Source organism: Paralichthys olivaceus, chromosome 16 (assembly GCF_024713975.1).
Source record: "Paralichthys olivaceus isolate ysfri-2021 chromosome 16, ASM2471397v2, whole genome shotgun sequence".
NCBI classification, from domain to species: Eukaryota; Metazoa; Chordata; class Actinopteri; order Pleuronectiformes; family Paralichthyidae; genus Paralichthys; species Paralichthys olivaceus.
This window is the reverse complement of record NC_091108.1, coordinates 8,066,802-8,086,918: the sequence shown is the minus strand read 5'-3', so window position 1 is coordinate 8,086,918 and position 20,117 is coordinate 8,066,802. Positions and strand designations below refer to the sequence as shown.

The 20,117-nt window shown below is 40.2% G+C and overlaps 1 protein-coding gene across 11 annotated transcripts in view; it reads left to right on the top strand.

The window, feature by feature from the left end:
• asic1c (acid-sensing (proton-gated) ion channel 1c) overlaps positions 1 to 20,117 on the top strand; it is an 84,419-nt gene that overhangs the window by 51,566 nt on the left and 12,736 nt on the right. For 3 of the 11 annotated variants that reach the window (XM_069511057.1, XM_069511060.1, XM_069511064.1), the window contains exons 1-3: positions 14,344 to 15,376; positions 17,777 to 17,927; positions 18,739 to 18,866. In XM_069511057.1, the coding sequence (XP_069367158.1) occupies positions 14,732 to 15,376; positions 17,777 to 17,927; positions 18,739 to 18,866 (924 nt within the window). In that variant the 5' untranslated portion in view covers positions 14,344 to 14,731. Of the gene's footprint in view, positions 1 to 3,259; positions 3,876 to 14,338; positions 15,377 to 17,776; positions 17,928 to 18,738; positions 18,867 to 20,117 lie in introns of those variants that run through there. The other 8 variants (XM_069511058.1, XM_069511059.1, XM_069511065.1 and 5 more) reach the window with 7 other exon arrangements.

Sequence of the window (20,117 nt, the reverse complement as noted above, 5' to 3'; positions counted from 1 at the left end):
ACTCTGACCACTTTCACATTTACTGTACTTAAAGAAGGATTACTCCATGGTGACAGAGTATTTTACTTACACTTAAGTAAAGAGAAGCAGCCTCCTGAGAGCAGCTGGAGTTCAAAGCGCTGCGTTCTTTGAGGTTTCACTGCTTGTGAACATTTTTCTTCTCTTCACTTGACATTGTTGTTCTCAGCTATTTGACATTTTTGCATCTGAGAGAGATGTCACCACTGTCCCTATTTTATCCTATGTTGGTTTATTTTCAAAGACAACTCAATCTTCAACTTTTTTTTTGAATACACAGCTGACGTTTAAAGCAGCTTTAGCACAAGTTTGATGTTTTCTGAACTTGTTCTGGAAGTTACTGCCACTGCCATAAAGTTTAGTGTATGATTTATTTCCTGTGTGTTTCTCTCTGGGCTTGGATGTCCGTTTTTTAAAGATTTTATGACATTTCCTGAAAGGTCACTGTAGTTCGAGAATAAGATTCATTAAAATTGGGGGATATTGCATTTTTGTAAAACAAAATAAACCACCAGTTTAGTTTTATAAAAAATGTTGCATATAAAGATGAACAACTTGGAACCACTTCCTCCCAGTATCTAGAAATAAAGCCAAAATATCCCAGATACTAACAATGCCATCTTGGAGCCATTTACACGTGCTAGACCAATCATGAGCCAGTCTCAGCTGTCACTCCTGATGTTTCAGCACATTTTTATAGCATCAACAAATTAAAATGAAACTTACTTGAGCATACACCAGTGTGATAAGAACTACGTAAAATGTCAGACACCATCTTTCAGAAAAATTTATTTGACCTGACTTTAATTTGGTTCAAGTCCCATCAACTAACATGGAGGAGGCAGGATCTATACTGCATCCAGCCACCAGGTGGCAATCGAAACCTATGCTTTATGTTCCATCCTTTTCTGGCTGGTATGAATTGATAGTGATAGTCTGGGCTGTATCAGTGTTTCATGCAGACCCGAAAACAAGCTAGACGAGCTGTTGGAGGTGCAGAAATCAATATTTTTACATCGGAGGAATTGAAGGTGAAAGGAGGTGTTCTCAGTGACAAACCAACAGAAAGTTATCGCCCTGTTGTCCACTTCAGTGCCTTCACGGCATTGTAGTGTCTTTCACCCCATTGTTTTGTTTGTGTAACCCAAAATTTAACTGTGCCAGTTCCCTCGCAGAGGTCTCCTCAGTTTTGTTTCCAGCAGCAGCAGGCGGCTGTTTTCAGTTAAAAAGCTCTGATTAAAAACCCTAAACTCTGCCTGCCCAGCGCTGAACTACACACACAGTCAAAATTAGCACCTTGCTGGTGAACATAGTGGAGCATTTAGCAGCTGAAAGTGTTTCTCTCAAGAGATGGTGGAGAACTAAGCAGAACCAACTCCGGAGTCGATAGTGGCTTGATGGAAACTTGACTCCAAAGAAACACTAATGTTCCTAATGTTGAATCTGCTGCTTGTGTTAATCTGCAACTGTTAAGGTTGTTGCGCTTCACCTAAGAAGGCGATACTTTAATTAATGCAAGTAAAAAGATTTTCACTTTTGGAATGCAGTATCGCACATCAATAACACTGAAAGTACACTGTGTCCTTTATATAGACTTAAATTGGCTTAAGGATCAAGTATCACAAATGCAACACAACACAGCACAAGGAAATCAGTCATCAATAAAATACACATGCCAATTACTTGGGAGCCGCAGGCTGAAGTGAAGGAAGTAAAGCTGAGAGCTATGCACAGGATTAAAGAGGGGGGGAGGACAGAGGGAGATTTGAGGACAACAGGGGAAGGTAAGGAAACCGATGAAGAGCTAAGAGGTGTAAATGATACACAGTGAATGTTGCGTTAGTAAAGAAAACTGAGACAAAAAGGAAAGGTTTGATTAAGATGATTACTTCTGGAGAAAATAAAAATCACAATTCATTGGCTGAGGGAGAAAGCAAAGTAAATGCAGCATTTTAGGGGTGCGTTAGATTATATGGGAGGAAGTAGGAGCACTTGTTTTGATGCAGCTGATGTCCATAATTAATCGTTAATCAGAAATTAGATCATATATGTGAATCACTATCACTATTTTTTTTACAATTAATTGTGCAGCCAACCCTGGGTTGGATTAACACTGGAAACAGTCCTGATAGTAGATTAAACATGTGGCTGAGGTCTCTGCTTCACTGACATCAGTGAACTTATTAACTTCATTTGAAATGAATGGGGCTTCCAGCAGATCAATCTCAGTCGAGACAGACGCTCATCAGGATGGACTGAAATAACCTCGGGCCTGCATCCTGCGAATACACACCTCCGTCCATGAGTTGGAATGTATGCAGGAGAACGCATTAATAATTGATGCAGTTGCAAAACACATGATAGTGAGACTGCAGCAAGATAGATGATGTGCGTTCCAAACTAAAGGCATCAGCTCTGGTTGGATCTGCAAGAAATGAACGTGTTTATGATCCTTTTGATTGATGTAAAGCTGATATTGAAGATATGTATAGTAGAGGAACACCTGCTTTCACTGTTGTTACTCTCAGTGACTATAAACTGTGCCACATTTGAATCCTGTCACCATTTGCATTAAGCCTAATAAGAAGCGTGAATGAGTAATGCTCTGGCCTTTCACCACAACATCCGCTAAGGTTTCATTAAGGAAAGCACTAAACCATTCCCTCAGTGTGGATTCTCAGTGATTAACAACAGATTACTGTGGCAGCGCTCGCTTTGTCTTTGCTGATGTTACTTAATATGATACTAATTGGTAATTACTGATTATTTTCTTTCAGCCACATGTTAACTTTTGGTTCTTAGCACCAGAACGAACATTTGTGATGTCTACACATGAAATAGCATTGAATCCTTTTGAATGAAGTTCTTCAAGTTGACTTACAAGGTAGTTTTATTCACACAATAACACAGAAGAGTGCTCAGAAAACATCCCTGGAAAAACTAATTTTCGAATTTTAAAAGAATTTGAGTACGTTAGAGGTCACTGAATTGAATATGCTTCAGTTCTCCGCTCTGATGTATTTGATTTTTATTCATGCACCGCTATTCGCTGTGGGATCAGGTCTTACTTCCCAAATGAAACCAGATCTCTTGAGTTCAATGTGCCCTCTAAGATCTCAGCGAGGATTGGTTGACGCAACACTCCATTGCTACGTCCAAGCTCCAGATATCCAACCCATTCCCCTCCCTGTGCAGAGGAAACTAGACCCTGTCCCATCCCGCCTCCCTTTTACATTTAGTTTGGGTGAACATCTAGTGTTCAGCAGGTTGACACTGCTGCAGGACCACATCCAGCAATCAGTGAGCTTCACTTGGAATCTTTGTGGAGAAAAATGGGAGCCCCAGAGGAGGATGCACCACGCCCGCCATCAGACATCACAGTGTTCGGGGCTAACTGCACCCTGCACGGCCTGAGCCACATCTTCCTGCCCGGTGGAGTGACCCTCCGACGGTTGCTTTGGGCTGCCGCATTCAGCTCCTCCCTTTCCATCTTCCTTTACCAAGTGGCCGACCGTGTTATTGAGTATTACCAGTATCCCCATGTCACCATCCTTGATGAAATGGACAGCCCCGTCATGTACTTCCCCGCCATCACCATGTGCAACTACAACAGCTTTCGAAAGTCTCAAATACGTAGAAACGACATCTTCTGGATGGCTGGGCTCCTGGGCGTGGAGCAGAACGACTTTGATGACTTCATGGCCGCTCTTGGGCAGCCAACGGACAACAGCAAGTTTTTCCCCAGCAAGACCTTCAACATGCTGGAGTTTGTGCAGAGGACTAGTCACAACATTGAGGAAATGCTGCTTGACTGCAAATATAGAGGCAAGGACTGTGGCCCAGAGAACTTTACTACAGTGAGTACAGTTCCTTCTGTGGTTCTAGCCTCGGGTGAAATCTGTGTAAACTACATCAGAAATGGGGAAAACATGGAGAAGAAATATTACTATATTCATGAATATGATAAGTGGTAAATATTCTGAAAAACATCCAGACTAATGCATTAAATTAAAGAAATGTTTATATCCACGACAAAAAAAGCTTTAATTTGAAATTTGAATACGACTTTGGCAACAATACAAACAATCGTGAGCTGTTTATTATAATGCTGCAATTTGAATTCTGCCCATGATGAAATTAAATATGAGTCAGTTTATTGTTATGAACCCCAGGAGACATTAAAGAACTGCTGTAAGAAGAGCATCGTCATGATAAGATAAACTCATCAGTTATCATTAGGGAAGAGACATCACAATTATGCTGTCATTTCTTAATTGTCTCTTCAGTAATGGTCCTGTAATCCTACATTTGAAAAAGCTCTAGGGGGAAACAACAGGTATGAGGACGTTTCCTGAGGAATACTAATACAGCAATAATGAATCTCTGTTTACAAGAGCTAGGACCAAAAATAGCAAGATATTGCCCTTTAAGGTGATTTTGTGACTATTTATAGTCATTTCTCTTGAAGAAGAAATGAGAGTTAAATCCTTAAAAATGTCCTCAGAAATGTAGAAACTGCTGAGGTGCCATATGGTTCAGCAAATCTCTCCTGACTTCATGCATTATGAAGCAAGCATATGCTGTTTTCAGAGACCAGAAGAGATTTTAGTACAGTTTTTGCTTTTCTTTGCAAATACCTCATATGAATGATAATTACTAACGTCACTATTCATTCCACTGGTATGCCTCACACAATCTCACAAAATCAAAAACACATAATGTAACATATTTTTAATTCACCGGTCATTTTTTCTTACCTCTTGGTTTTACATTTTAGTTAAACCCACATTCTTTTTCCCCTTGATTTCCAGGCCTCTATCAAAGAGATAAAATCATGTCAGCGCAATTTGAATGGAACTTAATCGTCCTGCTGCAGAGACAGGGGAAGGATTGTATTTCGATGAAATGGGCCATTGATTTGAATGATGAAAACCCAGCGCCGAGATGAGCTTGTCATGCTGCACAATTTCTTTGAAAACCTGCAGCAGTGAAACCGAGGCAAATGATTTATATTAATTACTTACTAGTTCTATAGTGGCTGTGCTATTGTTTTGTATAAGAGACAATTGGGGTTTGGCTTTTCAGTCCACACCAACCCAGACATCAACTGCTGCAGACCTGTGTATGAAAATGGTGCATTGGATTTGACTCAAATGCTCAAAAGACAAAATAGAAAATGTTAGCTTATAAAGGCAGATTTTGATATCGCTGTGGTCAGTCAGGTGACCTTGGCTCCTTCTCATCCCCATGCACAAAGGGCAAATTTCAGCTAAATGTCAGAAACTGGAGATGCTCTGGGGCCCTAAGTATAGAGGGGACTAATTAAAGATTCATGGAGCTGCCTGAACTCCCCCTCCTCAGCCTGCTGATCTTAATGTGGGAGGCTCAGAGGCAGCTCCTCTCTCAGGAGTTGAGATGTGATGGGTTTGTGATTACCCATTATGTACTTCAGCAACATCACTGCATGATGACTCACACGACGTCTAGAAAACACTGAATAATCACTTCTCTGGATGTGGGGACATAAAATATCTCCAGAAAAATCATGCCTCCAGAGATACATTTTACTTTAATTTGGGACCTATTATAATAATAATATTCATAATAATATATTAAATAAACTGGTATATTTTCTATCGTCGGTATCATCTTTTGTCCCCTCCCAGAAATAACACATCACCTCTAGATTTCATTCTCATATTCTTTTTAACCATGCTTTTTTTGCATTTATGTATTTGTGTGTCAGTGTGCGTTTTGTGTCAAAGTCAGACAAATAAGTAGTGTCTGAAAGAAACTTGGCATGTCTACGTTGAATAGGAAAAAACAGATGTTTCAGCTAATGAGCTGGATGTGTGGGTGCAGTGGTACTGAAAAAGAAAAGAGGAAATATCAGGGCCCCCAAGAGCAATTATTCCCCCTGCATAAAGTAATAAAATATATTTTTGGGGAGAGAGGATGCTCTAACTCAGTGGAGGAGAACAAGTCTTAGATATTAAAAGGTTGGCAGATGGTAGATGCTGGAAGTTTTCTACCATGTGCTATAAATATATAGAGCAAGATAGCCTCGAATGTCCCTGTATTAATCTGTGAGTGGACTGTGGTAACAAGCTTTCTTCTAATTGTCTCTCTGCAAGGCTACACCTGTATTCATGTGACTAATCCTTTATTAAACGCAGTATTATAGTAACAGAAAGATTTCAGATTTCAAAACAACTGATTTGCCAAATAATCTTCTTGGTGGAGGCTTTATTTCATTAGCAAAATTAAACTCATGCCTCCATGTTGTTGCCGTACACGCTCTCTGTAAACTGGCATGTGATTGATTGCCTCATTAATACTCCAAGTGTTAACACCCCAACTCAGCCCAACTCGCTGGATTGAACCTGTGAGATGGGCTCTGACCAAATAAATCATTTGTCAGTGTGTATGCAGGATGCATGCTGAGCTGGGTGCAATATCATTTCAATCGATCACTGGCTCACTGCTTTAAGTGAGTCAGTGCCAGTGCGGGGACTTGATCGCAGCACGTTTATCCATTTACTGTTAATATCACGTGTTGTGATTGAACTTCCTGTTAAGGTATCAGCTTGTGTTGAAACCAAAGCTGGGGCTTTGTTAATATTACATTATGGCCTGTCTGTGGCATTGGGGGGGCGATTTGTTCAGGCTCTGCCAAACCAGAACCAGGATGCGGTGTTATCCATTGCAGTAAAGTCTGCAGGCTGAGGTAGAGGAAAGGTGAGCGAAGGAAGCAGATGTCGGGATTGAGTGTCAGACCTGTTCAGGAACAATGAGTCTGGCTGCAGAGGCAGAAAATAGGCAGTGCGTGAGATAGGGGGAAGGAAGACAGTAGCAGAGGAGAACTGGCTTATACAAGAAAAATGGAGAGCGCATGAAAAGCAAGAACTATAGAGTTGAAGGAGAGAGCTAAGATTAAGTGGAATAAAAGGGAATGGAGGAGGGGACGAGGTAAAGGAGCCTGTGCTGTGCTTAGATTGAGGTGGGAGCAGGACTCGGCCGAGGACTGACACCATCATTGTGATTCAGCCTTCTCTGGAGACGAGCCAGCGCCGCGGTGCACAACTGGAAGCATTTGGAGAGATGAAGGGAAGAGGTGTGTGAAGGAGCACAAAATTACAGCTCTGCCTCGAGCATGACGCGGGAGGGGCGGTGAGGTGAAATAAAGCTCCACAGTGCAAACAATGAAATAAACAAATCTGCGGCGGCGAGCGTAGATGACAGGCCAAATAGCAAATACTTAATGTGTTTGTTCCATTACTCAGTGTCAGTAAAGGCCAGTGTGGGAGCCAGTGTTACTGTAAGTGCAGTATTGGCAGTGCGATCAATGGCGCTGAAGAGGAGTTGTAAAGGAATTCATAACGGGGATGCTGCGCGGGGACGCTTTTCGCTGACTTGCACATCACGGAGCAGATACTGCCAAAGGCGGACATTTAGGGTGCCAGTTGACAGAACCTCTTAAGTTAATTAGCTTGTTAGGTGGAGACACCGGACATGAGTGAGGCTCTGTCCAAAACCAATAGTGCCATTATGTTGTATATTACCAGCTTTTTGATGTGGCGATCCAAACAAAACCATGTATCCACATTATAATGTTTAACTTAAAGATGATGAGGCTGAAGTGACTCATGGTTTTATACCACATGTCCTCTGGATCTTGGATTGCCTGTCAACTCCATTTTTAGCTTTCGTTTCTACTAATGGCCTCTGGGATCTAAATTCCGCTCTCTTAGCTAATAAAAGCAATGGCGTGCGTCTTCCAAAGTATTGTATTGCTACTCATCTTTCAAGTAAATTGAGATGTCCTTTGACATCACATATCAGTGTACAGGCAGACATGACACATTTGTTTGAAACGGCAAAGCGTTTTTTTTGACGATGTAATCCACTTTCAAGTATTTAAAACTCCTTTGCATGTAGATCCTCTAACGCCATTTATTTAAATATTGGGAACAGAGATGTAGCCTGTGTATAGCCTGGCAGATATTTAAGGATGCGATTTGAATTGATAATGTGTTTACCTGACTGTGGAAAAACTCTGTATTCAAAGCTGCAGCAAGTGCTTACTTTGCTTAATTTCTGGGCAAGCATGCAAAATGGATTCAAAAGCCTCAAGCTGAGCAAACAAGATGAGAACATGCAAAAAAAAAAAAAAAAAGAAAAAGATTATCCTTGCAAATTTAAGTACCGGTGAAGAAATTTAAGTTGTGACTTTATCAAAGTGTGACTGCAGGCTGCAGAGTGAAAGCTTGAGTGACAGCGTACTTATGTTTTTTTAGTTGGATTCTGTCTGGGAAGGCACAAAGAAGGAGGACGGCAGGTGTAGCCGACGGCATCTGGTTTTTTATTGATACAGACTGCACCTGCCCTCCACCAGGGGGGATGTACAGTACATGCTGCGTCAGAGATGTTCACTACGACTGTAGATTTCAAATCAGTAACACTCCTTCCTGTCCTGCCACTCCCATTACTGAACCTGAAAGAACACCTTGCACCAATTCAAGAATATGTCGCTTATAGGAAAGGAAAACATTTTTTCAAGTTTTTAGGACCCATAGAACATGTTTTGAACGTGCTCTCCACCAAAAACAGCTTGGGGGTTGTTTTATTTATTTATTTTTCTTGCCAATAATTCTCCCTTTTTGATGAATTTTATATGGGTTTTTCACAGTATAAGCTTCTCTTAGCTAAAAATCCATTCCTGCTTCCCTTGCATTACTCGTGCAGCATACTGAGTGGCTGTGCTGATTTTTTTTTCAACTCAGTACGAGGTTAGTTTCATTTAGAGTCAGGCCACAAGATGTCTCCCTCTGCTAAAGAAGCTGCCTGTCCACCAGAGTGACAGACCTGTGTTTTTTCCCCCTTTCTTTCTTCCTTCCAGTCTGTGAGTCTGCAGGTCATTTTAAATCACACTGTAACACAACTCTTCCTCTCAGTCTCTTTTTTTTTTTTTTCTGGTCTGGAAAATTTCAGGAAGTCAAGTTGTAAAGTTTTCATGTGAATCTAAGTGTGCTGCATGTCAAGCATCACCGCCAGGATTCCTGAACTCACTGTTCAGAAAATCAGATGTAATTTATGTGGAATGTTATTTTAAAATTCAACAAATCAGCCCAATTTAATCAAGCTTTAAATATTACAGGCCTCATAGATTTTTATCTTGAAAAGTTAAAGGTATATATTAGAGAAGAATTAAGAATTAGGAATTCAGTAATAGCTGCAGCTATGTTTTTATTAATGATATGTTTTATTCATTTTGTATTATTATTTATTGATTCATCAGTTAATTATTCAGTCTAAATTTCACATGAAAGATGTCTCAAATCCAAGGCAACAATCAAATTGCTTATTTTCAGTCCTATGAATTTTTGTTTGCATTTTTACATAAACATTAATTTTTAACAATTCAGTTTTTCTTCGAACTCATGAGTGGACCGCTCAGCTCCAGTAAGTGGACATTAACGTTGGAAACAGATTTTATTTATTTCATTGTTTCTGTCTCTGCCCTGTGTGAGCAGGGTATGTTTCTGATGTGCATCTAATTGCTGCCAGGATTTCACTGTGGTGCTGAGCATTCTCACTGGGCCTTGAAGGATCTCTTCCCTTTCCTCAGTTAAGACTCTTCTCCTCCTCTAATGAGACCTTTGGGGCTCAGCTCAGCTTCAACATAAAAGAGGATGGTTAGTGTCACTTCCTGTCACTCTCATGGTCCAAAGTATAGTCAAATGTAAAAAAAAAAAAAAAAGAAGCTCTTTAAATAGTTCTTCTTTCCATCAAACTGCAATCAGCTGCTCTGTATTTCTACTTGATAAATTTTATTGCGCCATGATTCTCTAATTACATGCTTGAATACCGAGACAAAGATGAAACGTGTTTGGAAGATAACAATGAAAGCCTGTGAGCAGCAGAAATGTGTTTTCAGAAAAGGAGGCCAGTCATTTTATAGAGAAGAAAGATCATTAACGTTTGCCCCAAGCACTTTATATTCTTCCATAAATGCAACATTGTGCTTGAGTTATTTTAATTAAATTAGTGATTTTGCAAATTGATTTCACAAATAAACAAGTTTTACAAACGTTAGTTAGAGTAAAAGTTTAAGCCAAAAGTTCAACATGTTGCAGTGCGGAAACAAAATTGCAGAGTGTTGCACCAGTTTGGTAAACTTTGCTGTTTCCCAATTTCATAGAGTGAATTGGAAAAACCTCCAACCTCCAGACTTTACACACTTGTAGAGGTTGTTTCCAATAATACAGGGGCTGGGGAAATATACAGAATTCATGTTGGGAAAAAGCATCTTCATTCCTTTACTTCACTCAATAATTTTCAACTTCATCGATTTGACGACTTTTGCCCTGCAAATAGTCACAACACATGCATTTTTCTGAAAATAGATGTTCTGCAAATAGTGAAAACTATTCTGGAAATGTTTCCAGGGGACCCAAAAAAGTGATGAACCTGGCTGTGGTTCAATGCTATTTGCAGCATGTTTCTGTATTTGCACGTGTCATCAAGTAATGAAGATGTTTTCTTAATTTGCAGTGCGTTGAGCTCTCTCTGCCACCATAAGAATGTCATTGTATAAGAATTAGTGTTATAAGGTGACTCCAAAAAATTATATTCAGAACACATTTTTAAAAATGTAAAAAAAGTCATGCTAGCCATGACAACATTATGAGTTAATGACAGCTCAGAGATGCATCATTTTCAGATAGTTGCACTGCCCCCAAGTGGCAAAAATTGTTAATGTATGGGTATTTTATTATTATTAGAAGTAGTAGTAGTAGTAGTATTGTAGTAGTAGTAGTAGTAGTAGTAGTAGTATTGACTCCATCGCCTCTTTTTTTAGCAATACAGCACATTTACTTTCTATCAAATGAATGTTTAGCATGCATCTCAAGTCCTGTTAAATACACTTTTCTAAGTATTGAATCAGCTGCAGAATATTGACAAACAGATTTGTCCCTGAATGCACCACACACAAACTGTGTGCTGAGTTTGAGTACATATGGGTGGAGAGCTGCTGCCCCAGACTGCACATGTTAAAAAGACTAATGGTGATTCTCATGTATTGTGTGTGAGCCATGGAACGGAGTGATGAAATTACACTTCGGTTCAAACTGCTGACGAGGGATCATTCATAGACCGAGAAAGCTGCCCTCCCCCACCCCCTTAGCCTCCACTGGGCTTGTAAAGGACAAATGAGCTCAAGCAATTAACTCGCCGCTTAAATGTGCCTCAAATCTATTGACAGATTTCCAAAGAAACCAAGAATAGAAGAAATTGATGCAGCTGGTCAATAGGAGGAGAAACCAGACTCTGATAAGGTGGTATTGTTGGAGTTATTTACTCGCCTGCTGCTCATGCAGCATTAAGATTTGTCCTCTCTTTGTGCTTTATTTTATCCTCAACTGAGGTTCTTATTCTCGCTGATGCAAACAACCCAAGCTCTTTGTTCGCTTTAGTCTCTAACAGAGGCAGAATCTATAATCCTTTATTTAACAAACCCTATCTAAAGAATAAATAGGTACAAACATATAGGTCTATAAAGGCAGCCAGGAAGAAATAAGCATCTTGCTGACATGATGTACAGTAGCTGTTGGGGGGGCTGTGTTCAGGCAATTAATTCGGTTATTTTGTTGCCCTGAATGTGGACAGAGGGAAAACAACTGGAACTTTTGCTTTGGATTCTCTTTATTTTTCAGCACCCAGACATTCATTAATGTTATCAGACCGGTAACCTCTGAACACAGAGATTGTGCTCTGCATTGTGTTACTCTGCCTCTGTTATGAACAGGGGAATTGTTTGGTTGCAATTAAATTGACTGGAAATGAATTTAAATGTTTTGATATAATCGTCTTATTAAAATATTTGTTTGCATCAAAGCCAAATAGCAAATTGCAGCAAAAGAAGACACACTGTGTTTAATCATCCAGAGTCAACAGTTTGACCTTTTAGTAATTCTAATAAATGTTGGAAAAAAATACATTTTATGGTATTTATCCTTCTGTGCGGAATAAAATTCACATGTGATTACTAAACGTGTGACACAGCAGGTTTATTTACATTTCTCACTTAATCACATTCCTCTTTTCTCCTGTGCACACTTCTCTTCACTTACAGTATCGCCTAGCAGTGTTTTTCATTATATTACTCCAGTGTGTTGAAAACTTGGCATTTAAGTTATAGAGTGGTAATTGGTAATTTAATAGGACAAAACATGTCAATGAAAACAGCAGCACGGATAAATCAATGGTGATTGTTGACATTTTAAAGCAGCCCGATGGTTTTTATGCAATGAAGGGAAAATAAAGGTGGAAAAAGAATTATCTCACAGAACAAATGAGCAAAAATATTTTCAGTCAAATACAATTCAGATGAAATAAATTCACAAACCTTTATTAACCCTAACTCTGCCCTACTTGGTCTTAAAGTAATTCTAATGTTTATTTGCTTTATGCTTAGAATACATAAATGAGAAATTTGATACCTGTGTCTGTACATGAATCTAGATTAGGTCAGTTTAAAAGCCCGTAAAGTGTGTAGAGAGTGAAACAGCTGGCCGGTCCCCTCCTGCACCTCTAATGCTCACTTATTAAAACGTTATTGCTTGTTTGTTTCATCCAAACACAAATTGGGATACTGCTGTTGAAAAGGGAGTCATATGCTGGAAATATTTTTGTGCAGTGCAGAGTGGTTAATTGTTTCAACTTGCTATGCTAGGCTAACAGTTGGCTAGCTCTAGAGTCATATCATAGACTGTATATAAAGATGGGCCACGAGTCTCCACTTCCTCCCACTATCCAGAAACAAAGCCTACATATCCCACATGTGAACGCTGAAGACGCAACTTGGAGCCAGATTCTGACGTGGCGACGTCCTGCTGAGACACTTGCTTTGATCAATTGCGAGCTAGTCTCAGCTGTCAATCATGACATTTGCCCTGGTTTGTCCACCATCGAATGACTTATTTAAACCGAACACACCCAAAAAATGAGGACTTAGTCAGTGTGGTAAGAAATACCTAAAATGGCAAAATCTTTGAGAAAAATGTATTTGACTTTGACCTTTTAGCAAAACCCGTGTCCCATCAACTAACATAGAGGAGGCAAGGTACATGAAAGATACTGCAGCCGGCCATCAGGTGGCGATCAAGATGCTTTAGCCTCACTTTTGGGGAGACGTCATGTCAACCATGTTTATATATGATTCATATTGGGCGTGCATGCTGAAGTCATATCAACCTTATGATCCCACTCTCTGCAAGAGAAAAAAAAGTAGGGCAATATTCTGTAAAACTGTTGTCACTTTATTGTCTTGTCTTTATAGCTGCAGCTTTAAAGATTTGAATGTTGAACACTCAAAACATCAATTCTGACTTTCCAGTTGGTTAAATTCAGACTCCATGTTGCCAACAAGTCATTTCCACCCTATTTCTGTTCATATTTAACCCGGATCAAATCCACTTATTAGAGTCAAATGTATCTAAACTCCCAAAATGACACCCACTTTTGGGAATACGTTTCTACAGCCATATATCACCACAGCTGTGATCAGGTTACCCAGCCAATAGTCACATTACAAACTGGAGTGACTCCAGCTAACATAATAAAAAAATCATCTTTGTATGAAGCTGAGCTTTCTGCCAAGCTGAATCCTCTGATTGCCTCACATAAATGGAGCAAAGCACCTTTAATATCAGCCAGTGCCACATCTGCATGCAGCAGAGTGTCAGACCTCATTATGCTACATTTCTGAAATCATATTTGAAACTGGCAAAAACGAAGGACTAGAAAATGTTCTATAACGGCGTTCTCACACATTTCAACTGCATTCTACAGTTTTTTTCTCAGACGAGCTGCCTCCCCTCAGTTATCAATTATATATATGTAATTGATTCATGACTGAGCTGCAGATCCATTTTTTTCTTTAAATTTCAGACTTCATCCTTTTTTTCAGGTTTCTTTTTCACAATTATTTCTACTTTGATTGATACCTTCCCCCGCCTCTCTATACCATTGGAGGTCTACTTCATCACCGGAGGAAAACAATTTCATCCACTGGCTCCACCTCATTCTCCATTCGACTGTAGAGAGAGTGTGTGTAGAGGGGCAACAAGCTTTCTACTCCTTTCTACAGGCTGCAAGTCAACAGACTAAAAAGCATCTCTTCAATCTGTGGGAAAAGGGAGGAGTTGTATTTCGGGGCAGCTACTGCACAAAGAGAGAACCCAGCGAAATCTGCAAGTATTGTCTGGCACTGGAGAGGGAGATGGAGGAGTGAAAGATCTGAGCAACAGGGGTAAGCCTCACCGGATTTTCAAAGTGATTGCCTCTGTGAGTGAAGCCGTTGCTTACATCTGCAATTTTCACGTCCATTTATATATTGATGAAGGACTGGTGATGGTTACGCTTGATGGTTTTTGTTAATCGAGTGATTCAGCTGTTTTTCTCATAAAGGACTCATTATGTAAATCAATTTTACCTCCCCCAAGGACCTCCCTTCTGATCTTTATACCTTTTCAAGCCTGAACAGTTGGACAACTGCATAGTAGGACTTTGCTGCTACCTGGAAATTTTTTGCTAAATAAGCCTCAAGATGGTTGTGGAGAAAGCCACTGTGTGTGACTGAGGGAAGTCTGTGGTGGGCTACTGAGAAACGGCGTCTGCTAAAGAAGCACCTGCCTGGGCTCAAGCAATTATGGTCAAAGCACCCACATCCGAATCAATCGCCCTGGGGCCACATAAACAACATGATGCCCAGGAAACAACTCCCCAAAACATCAATGAGTCCAGCTCGCTGAAAACAACATGGAAAGAGATCACAGTGGCTTTTATAATGAGGACCAAGATCCACGGTTTAAAGTTTGTCTTCTCTCCGGACAAGTCCAAACCCCAGCGCGTCATCTGGATCATGGCCTTCTTTGTGTGTTTGAGTCTCCTCGCCACCTGGTCCTGGAATCGAATCCTCTACCTGATGTCCTACCCGGCCATCACCAAGATCTACATGGTGTGGGCTCACAACATGTCCTTCCCGGCCGTTACTTTCTGCAATCAGAACGTTTTCCGAGTGTCCACTCTGACCAGGGACGACCTTTACCACAGCGGCTACTGGATGGACCTCATGTATCCCAACCACACAGTGATGGAGCGGAGCCTGTCCATTCTGAAAGACAACCACAAACAGGGGCTCCTGAGCCTGCTGGACTTCACCAACTACACCCCGCCCCCTGATTACCGCATCAACACCACTGAAATGATGGGACGCCTCGGCCACCAGCTGCACGACATGCTGCTGGAGTGCAGGTTTCGTGGGGAAACATGCACCTACAAAAACTTCAGCACTGTATGTACGAGAAAGAAAGATGGTGTTTGTCAGGTGTGGATATGAATGTGGTTCACAAGGTGTATTAATAATTCATCCAAGCGTTTGACGACGCTCCCTCCAGCAGCGTTCTCTCGGCATGTTTTAAGGTGTTGATGTTTCAAAGCCGCAAACAAGCCTGTCCTGTTTTTGCCTCTCAGACATGACAGCTTGTGAATTATTAAACCTGATGTCTTCAAAGAGTCGACAGAGGAAACAAACACAGCCTCATCTTCACATTGTGGTAGAAAATCAATGTCACCATCAGTGACAATCCACTTCACAGATTTTGAAGTTTCTCATTCAGCGATATTCACGCGGGCGAGATGTTGAGTTGCCAGGTTTATAAACCGTGACAACGCCATTAAGGAGGAAAAATTAGAGCATCAATTATTCAGACATCGTAAATCAATCCAAATTACAATCTTAGCTTCTCTAATTAAACATCTGGAGGGCATGTAGAGTAGATGGTCTTGCTTCAAAAATACAGCCAGAGTTTATCCATTTCAAACACCAGACGGAAGATTATTATACCGTTCGAGTAAATGCTGCACAGAGGAAGTGGATGACGTTAATCCAGATGGTGATATTCCTAATAAATATAAATAAATCAACATGTACTGACAGCTTTTAGTGTCAGAATCCTCACAAGATGAAATGGTGAAACGTCTGCAGTGAGAAGCAGAGTGACACATTTATTTCTACAGCAGTGAAAATAATTGCTGGGGGAACTCGCTTGTAGATTTAAAACAAACCCAAAGCAAATCTGAATATCCACTTTAGATTCTCTAGACATCAGTGATTAAAAGCATGTATCTGTGACAGCTTCAGCTGGACTGTGACTGCCGAAATCAGCCAGATTTGGATCGTAATTTTTATTTTTGTAATCGGATTTAAAATGTCTGTTTACATCTTAAGCACCATGCGTTGCAGCTGTGTCGTGACTGAATAAAGCTCCTCTTCTATGTACCCTTTAATGATTCACTGGTTAGATTCTAGGTTTCTGCCCACACTGCAGACCTCATTATTTAGCCAGCAGGTGGAAAGGAGCACAGCTCAGTTATCTGTCAGAGCTGTACGTAAGTCTGTCCGAGACTGGACATGGAACACTGACTCTGATCTCAAGAGATCAGCTTTGCCATCGCCTTGCTGTCTGAGTTTTTTCCAGCAGGGCTCTGACCACAGCCTCACCACACTGGATACTGAAAGAAATGTACCATTAGATGGATTCCTTCCTTTTGTTATGTTGCAGCCTTATTCCACAATGGTTTAAATTGGTATTGTCCCCTCATCAATCTCTACATAATGACAACACATTGACATAAGACACTTTATATGACATCTGAATTTAGTTTTTCTCTCTGATATTCATTGTCAGCTTTGGGTTTGTGTATTGGTTTGTTTGTTTGTTTGTCTGTAAGATAAAAAACTACTGGAACGATTTCCATGGAACTTGGAGTGATGTGGTATAGGACTTTTTTCACTCTCTAAAACATTGTACAATGTTTTTCGACATTTAAGCGTGTGTATTTGGTGCATCTTAATTGAATTTGAGGGGACAATGGCACCTATAGGCAACTGAATACTTTATTTTGAAGTTTAGCTAACAATAATTAATGTTGAAAAATATATTTTACTCTCCATTTGAATCTGACATGAAGCAATTATCATATCGCTAACAATATAGTATCTTCAGTTGGTAGACTTGTATCTTGCTGAAGTATTCTTAAATGAACCTGTATTTAGAAATATTCAGTCTGTATCCAACCTGTAGAGTGAGTTCAGTTTGAAATGTCAGCGTTTCTAATCATAATACAGATTTATTTCTACTTGTTTGGCAGATCATTTTCCAATCACAGTGAAAAACCATAAAATCCAAAATATATGTCATTCTGTTGGGTGTGAAAATAAATTACTCAACCCGCTTGGAGTACTTAAATCAAAAAGATATTTGATGTGAGTAAAACCAACACATCAATTGTTAAGAGCCAATGAGCTTCACTGGCACAGGTTCAGTCTGCTAAGATGTTTGTCAGTCAAGTGTTTTTAAAACCCCATTTAACTCCCACCTCCGATGTTTCCTCTTTAATGGCAGTAGAGTAGTACGTTTACTATAAATGACTCCAGGGAAATTTAGAGTGAAATTGGGGAAAGATTGATAGCTGCTGCTGCTGCTGCTCAGAGAGTTCCCATTAATTCCTCAAATCAGAGCCAGGTGCCTGTTTAAAGCCAGCACTGTTTCCCTCTGCACTGATTACCTGTCCTGCACAATTACAGGCTGACATTTATACATCCTGCACTCTTACACAGTTTACCCAAGCACAATGTAAAAAGTTTGACTTCTTATTTATACTTATTTCTGTCTTTGTTTTTTCTTTACAGATTTACACACGCTACGGAAAATGCTACACGTTCAATTCAGGATTAGACGGCAACCCTTTGTTGACTACGTTAAAAGGTGGCACGGGAAACGGCTTGGAGATCATGCTGGACATCCAGCAGGATGAATACCTCCCCGTTTGGGGAGAGACAGGTCAGTGCGCCTCTAACCACCATTCTGAAATGTTCTTGTGCAACAGTTATGTGGAGACTCCTCCATTTTGTTTGTTTAACCTGGAAATCAAGTCATCTCTCTATTGCTGTATGTCAATGTGTCACTTCATACAGAAAACTAGAATTACTGCCTCGCAGTTTTATGCTCCTGCAAACCACTCAAGTTAGATCAATCACTGAGTTTCTGAGTTTTGGATAATGGCCGGTAGAGTGTTTTTTTTACCTTTGACTGTTATGATATAGCAATATAAAATATCATCAGATCATCATTTTATCCTGTTTTGTCTAAATCAGCTGATTGAAATTGAACTTTAACCCTTTTAACTAAATTGTAATTAACCACTTAATCCTTGACTCCAAGTGGATGTTCGTGTCAGACATAGGCAGTAAAAAAAAGATATACGATGAGTCTCCACTTCCTCCCGTTGAATGAAGCCAAAATATCTTGCATACAGGGGCTGCCATCTTGCACTTTCCTTTGGATCCAGAGTATGTGAGCAGTTAGATCATGGAGTGGAGCCACGGTAGCGAGGTCCCGCCAATAGACCAACTCAATTGAACATCAACATCTTTACTGTACATTTATAGATAAGCAGTATGTAGTGAATCTTTTGATGAAAACATGTAAACTATCGTCAAACTAGTATATGAGTATCTCTCTCTCATTAGCTTCTATCATGGGGTTTATAGACTCTCGTTTTATTCACATCCATCCCAGCATCACTCCCCACAAAGCGGGTTTCCATAAGCAACGACCTTGTGTTACATGTTCTGGCGTGCTGTATCCACAGATGAGACCTCCTACGAAGCAGGCATCAAGGTTCAGATCCACAGCCAGGATGAGCCGCCCTTCATTGACCAACTGGGATTTGGTGTGGCCCCTGGTTTTCAAACTTTTGTGTCATGTCAGCAGCAACTGGTACCTAATGTTCAGCCTCCTCCCCTGCAACCTCAACCTTCTTCTTTTTTTTTTTTCTTTGCTCTGCTTCATTTCATGTTTGTTGCCAAATCCCTTCCAAGCCACTGCCCATTACCTCTGTGTCACAGAGCCCGGAGCAAAATCAGATCTGATTAATCTTGTGTGGGGAATGTGCAGTGAGTGAAAGTGTTAAATAAACATCCAGCGGGTCCGGGCACGATAAATGAAACTGAGGAATTTCAGCAGCCAAGGAACATTGGTAGAGCAGAGCCAAGTGGTGATTGGATGCAAGCATATGAGCATACTGTGCTTATCAGAGCCAAATAACCTCAGACCATACAGACGGCAAAATATCTGGCAGAGAGTTTGTTTTATTCTTCGTACTTTAGTCTGGGAGAAGTGGATGTATGAAAATACGAATACAGCTATTTGAATGCTGTGAAAACGGTCTCGAGTGGCACAGTTAAAGAGGAGGCAGAGAGAAGCTGTGATAGAGACGAAAGGATTTCACACAGCAAAAATGTAATGATTATAAACATTACCTGCACAGTACGTAACTTCCACTGCTAAAGGTCGCTCAGGCAAAACAATAAGGAAAGACTTAGTTTGATGATGTCGTTAAGCAGCATAGGATCATGGGAGTGGTTGTCTTCACCACCATTGCCCTTGAAAAGATTTCAGGAGCAAATCACGTTCACAGTCACTTTATTGAAGAATTGGTACATTTTATATCTTTAGTAAGTCAACCTAATTTAAAATGAACAACCTTAAAAAATTATGAAATTATGTGATCTTGAGGTAACGGCTTCAAAGCCTATCAATAAATAATTGACTCATTATATTTTGAGGGAAAGATAATGGAATTATCTTTATATTTTTGCTGGCAAATGTGACTATCAACAGAAGGTGCACCACTCATCATATTATTTTATTTTACAACTTCACTTTCACACTTTAACTCTGCGCCCATAGTTAACAAAGTCAACCCCCTTGGCTATTTTGAAAAAAATATTTTGAGATGTATCATGATTTAAGGACACTGTAAAAAGGGATTCCAAGAGGAGCAGAAAGAGCCTGCGGTGTGTTGACCGTAAAAAATAAATTTGAGCTCGGCCCTCGACTGTCCCCTCTCTGCTGCCAGGGCAGGATGAAAAGTAATAACTATAGTTGAGACCGAATTGATCGGAAAACCCGTGTGGAAGGTCGTAATACTGAGCAGGCATGGATTTCCTATCCAAATCTAATGAAACT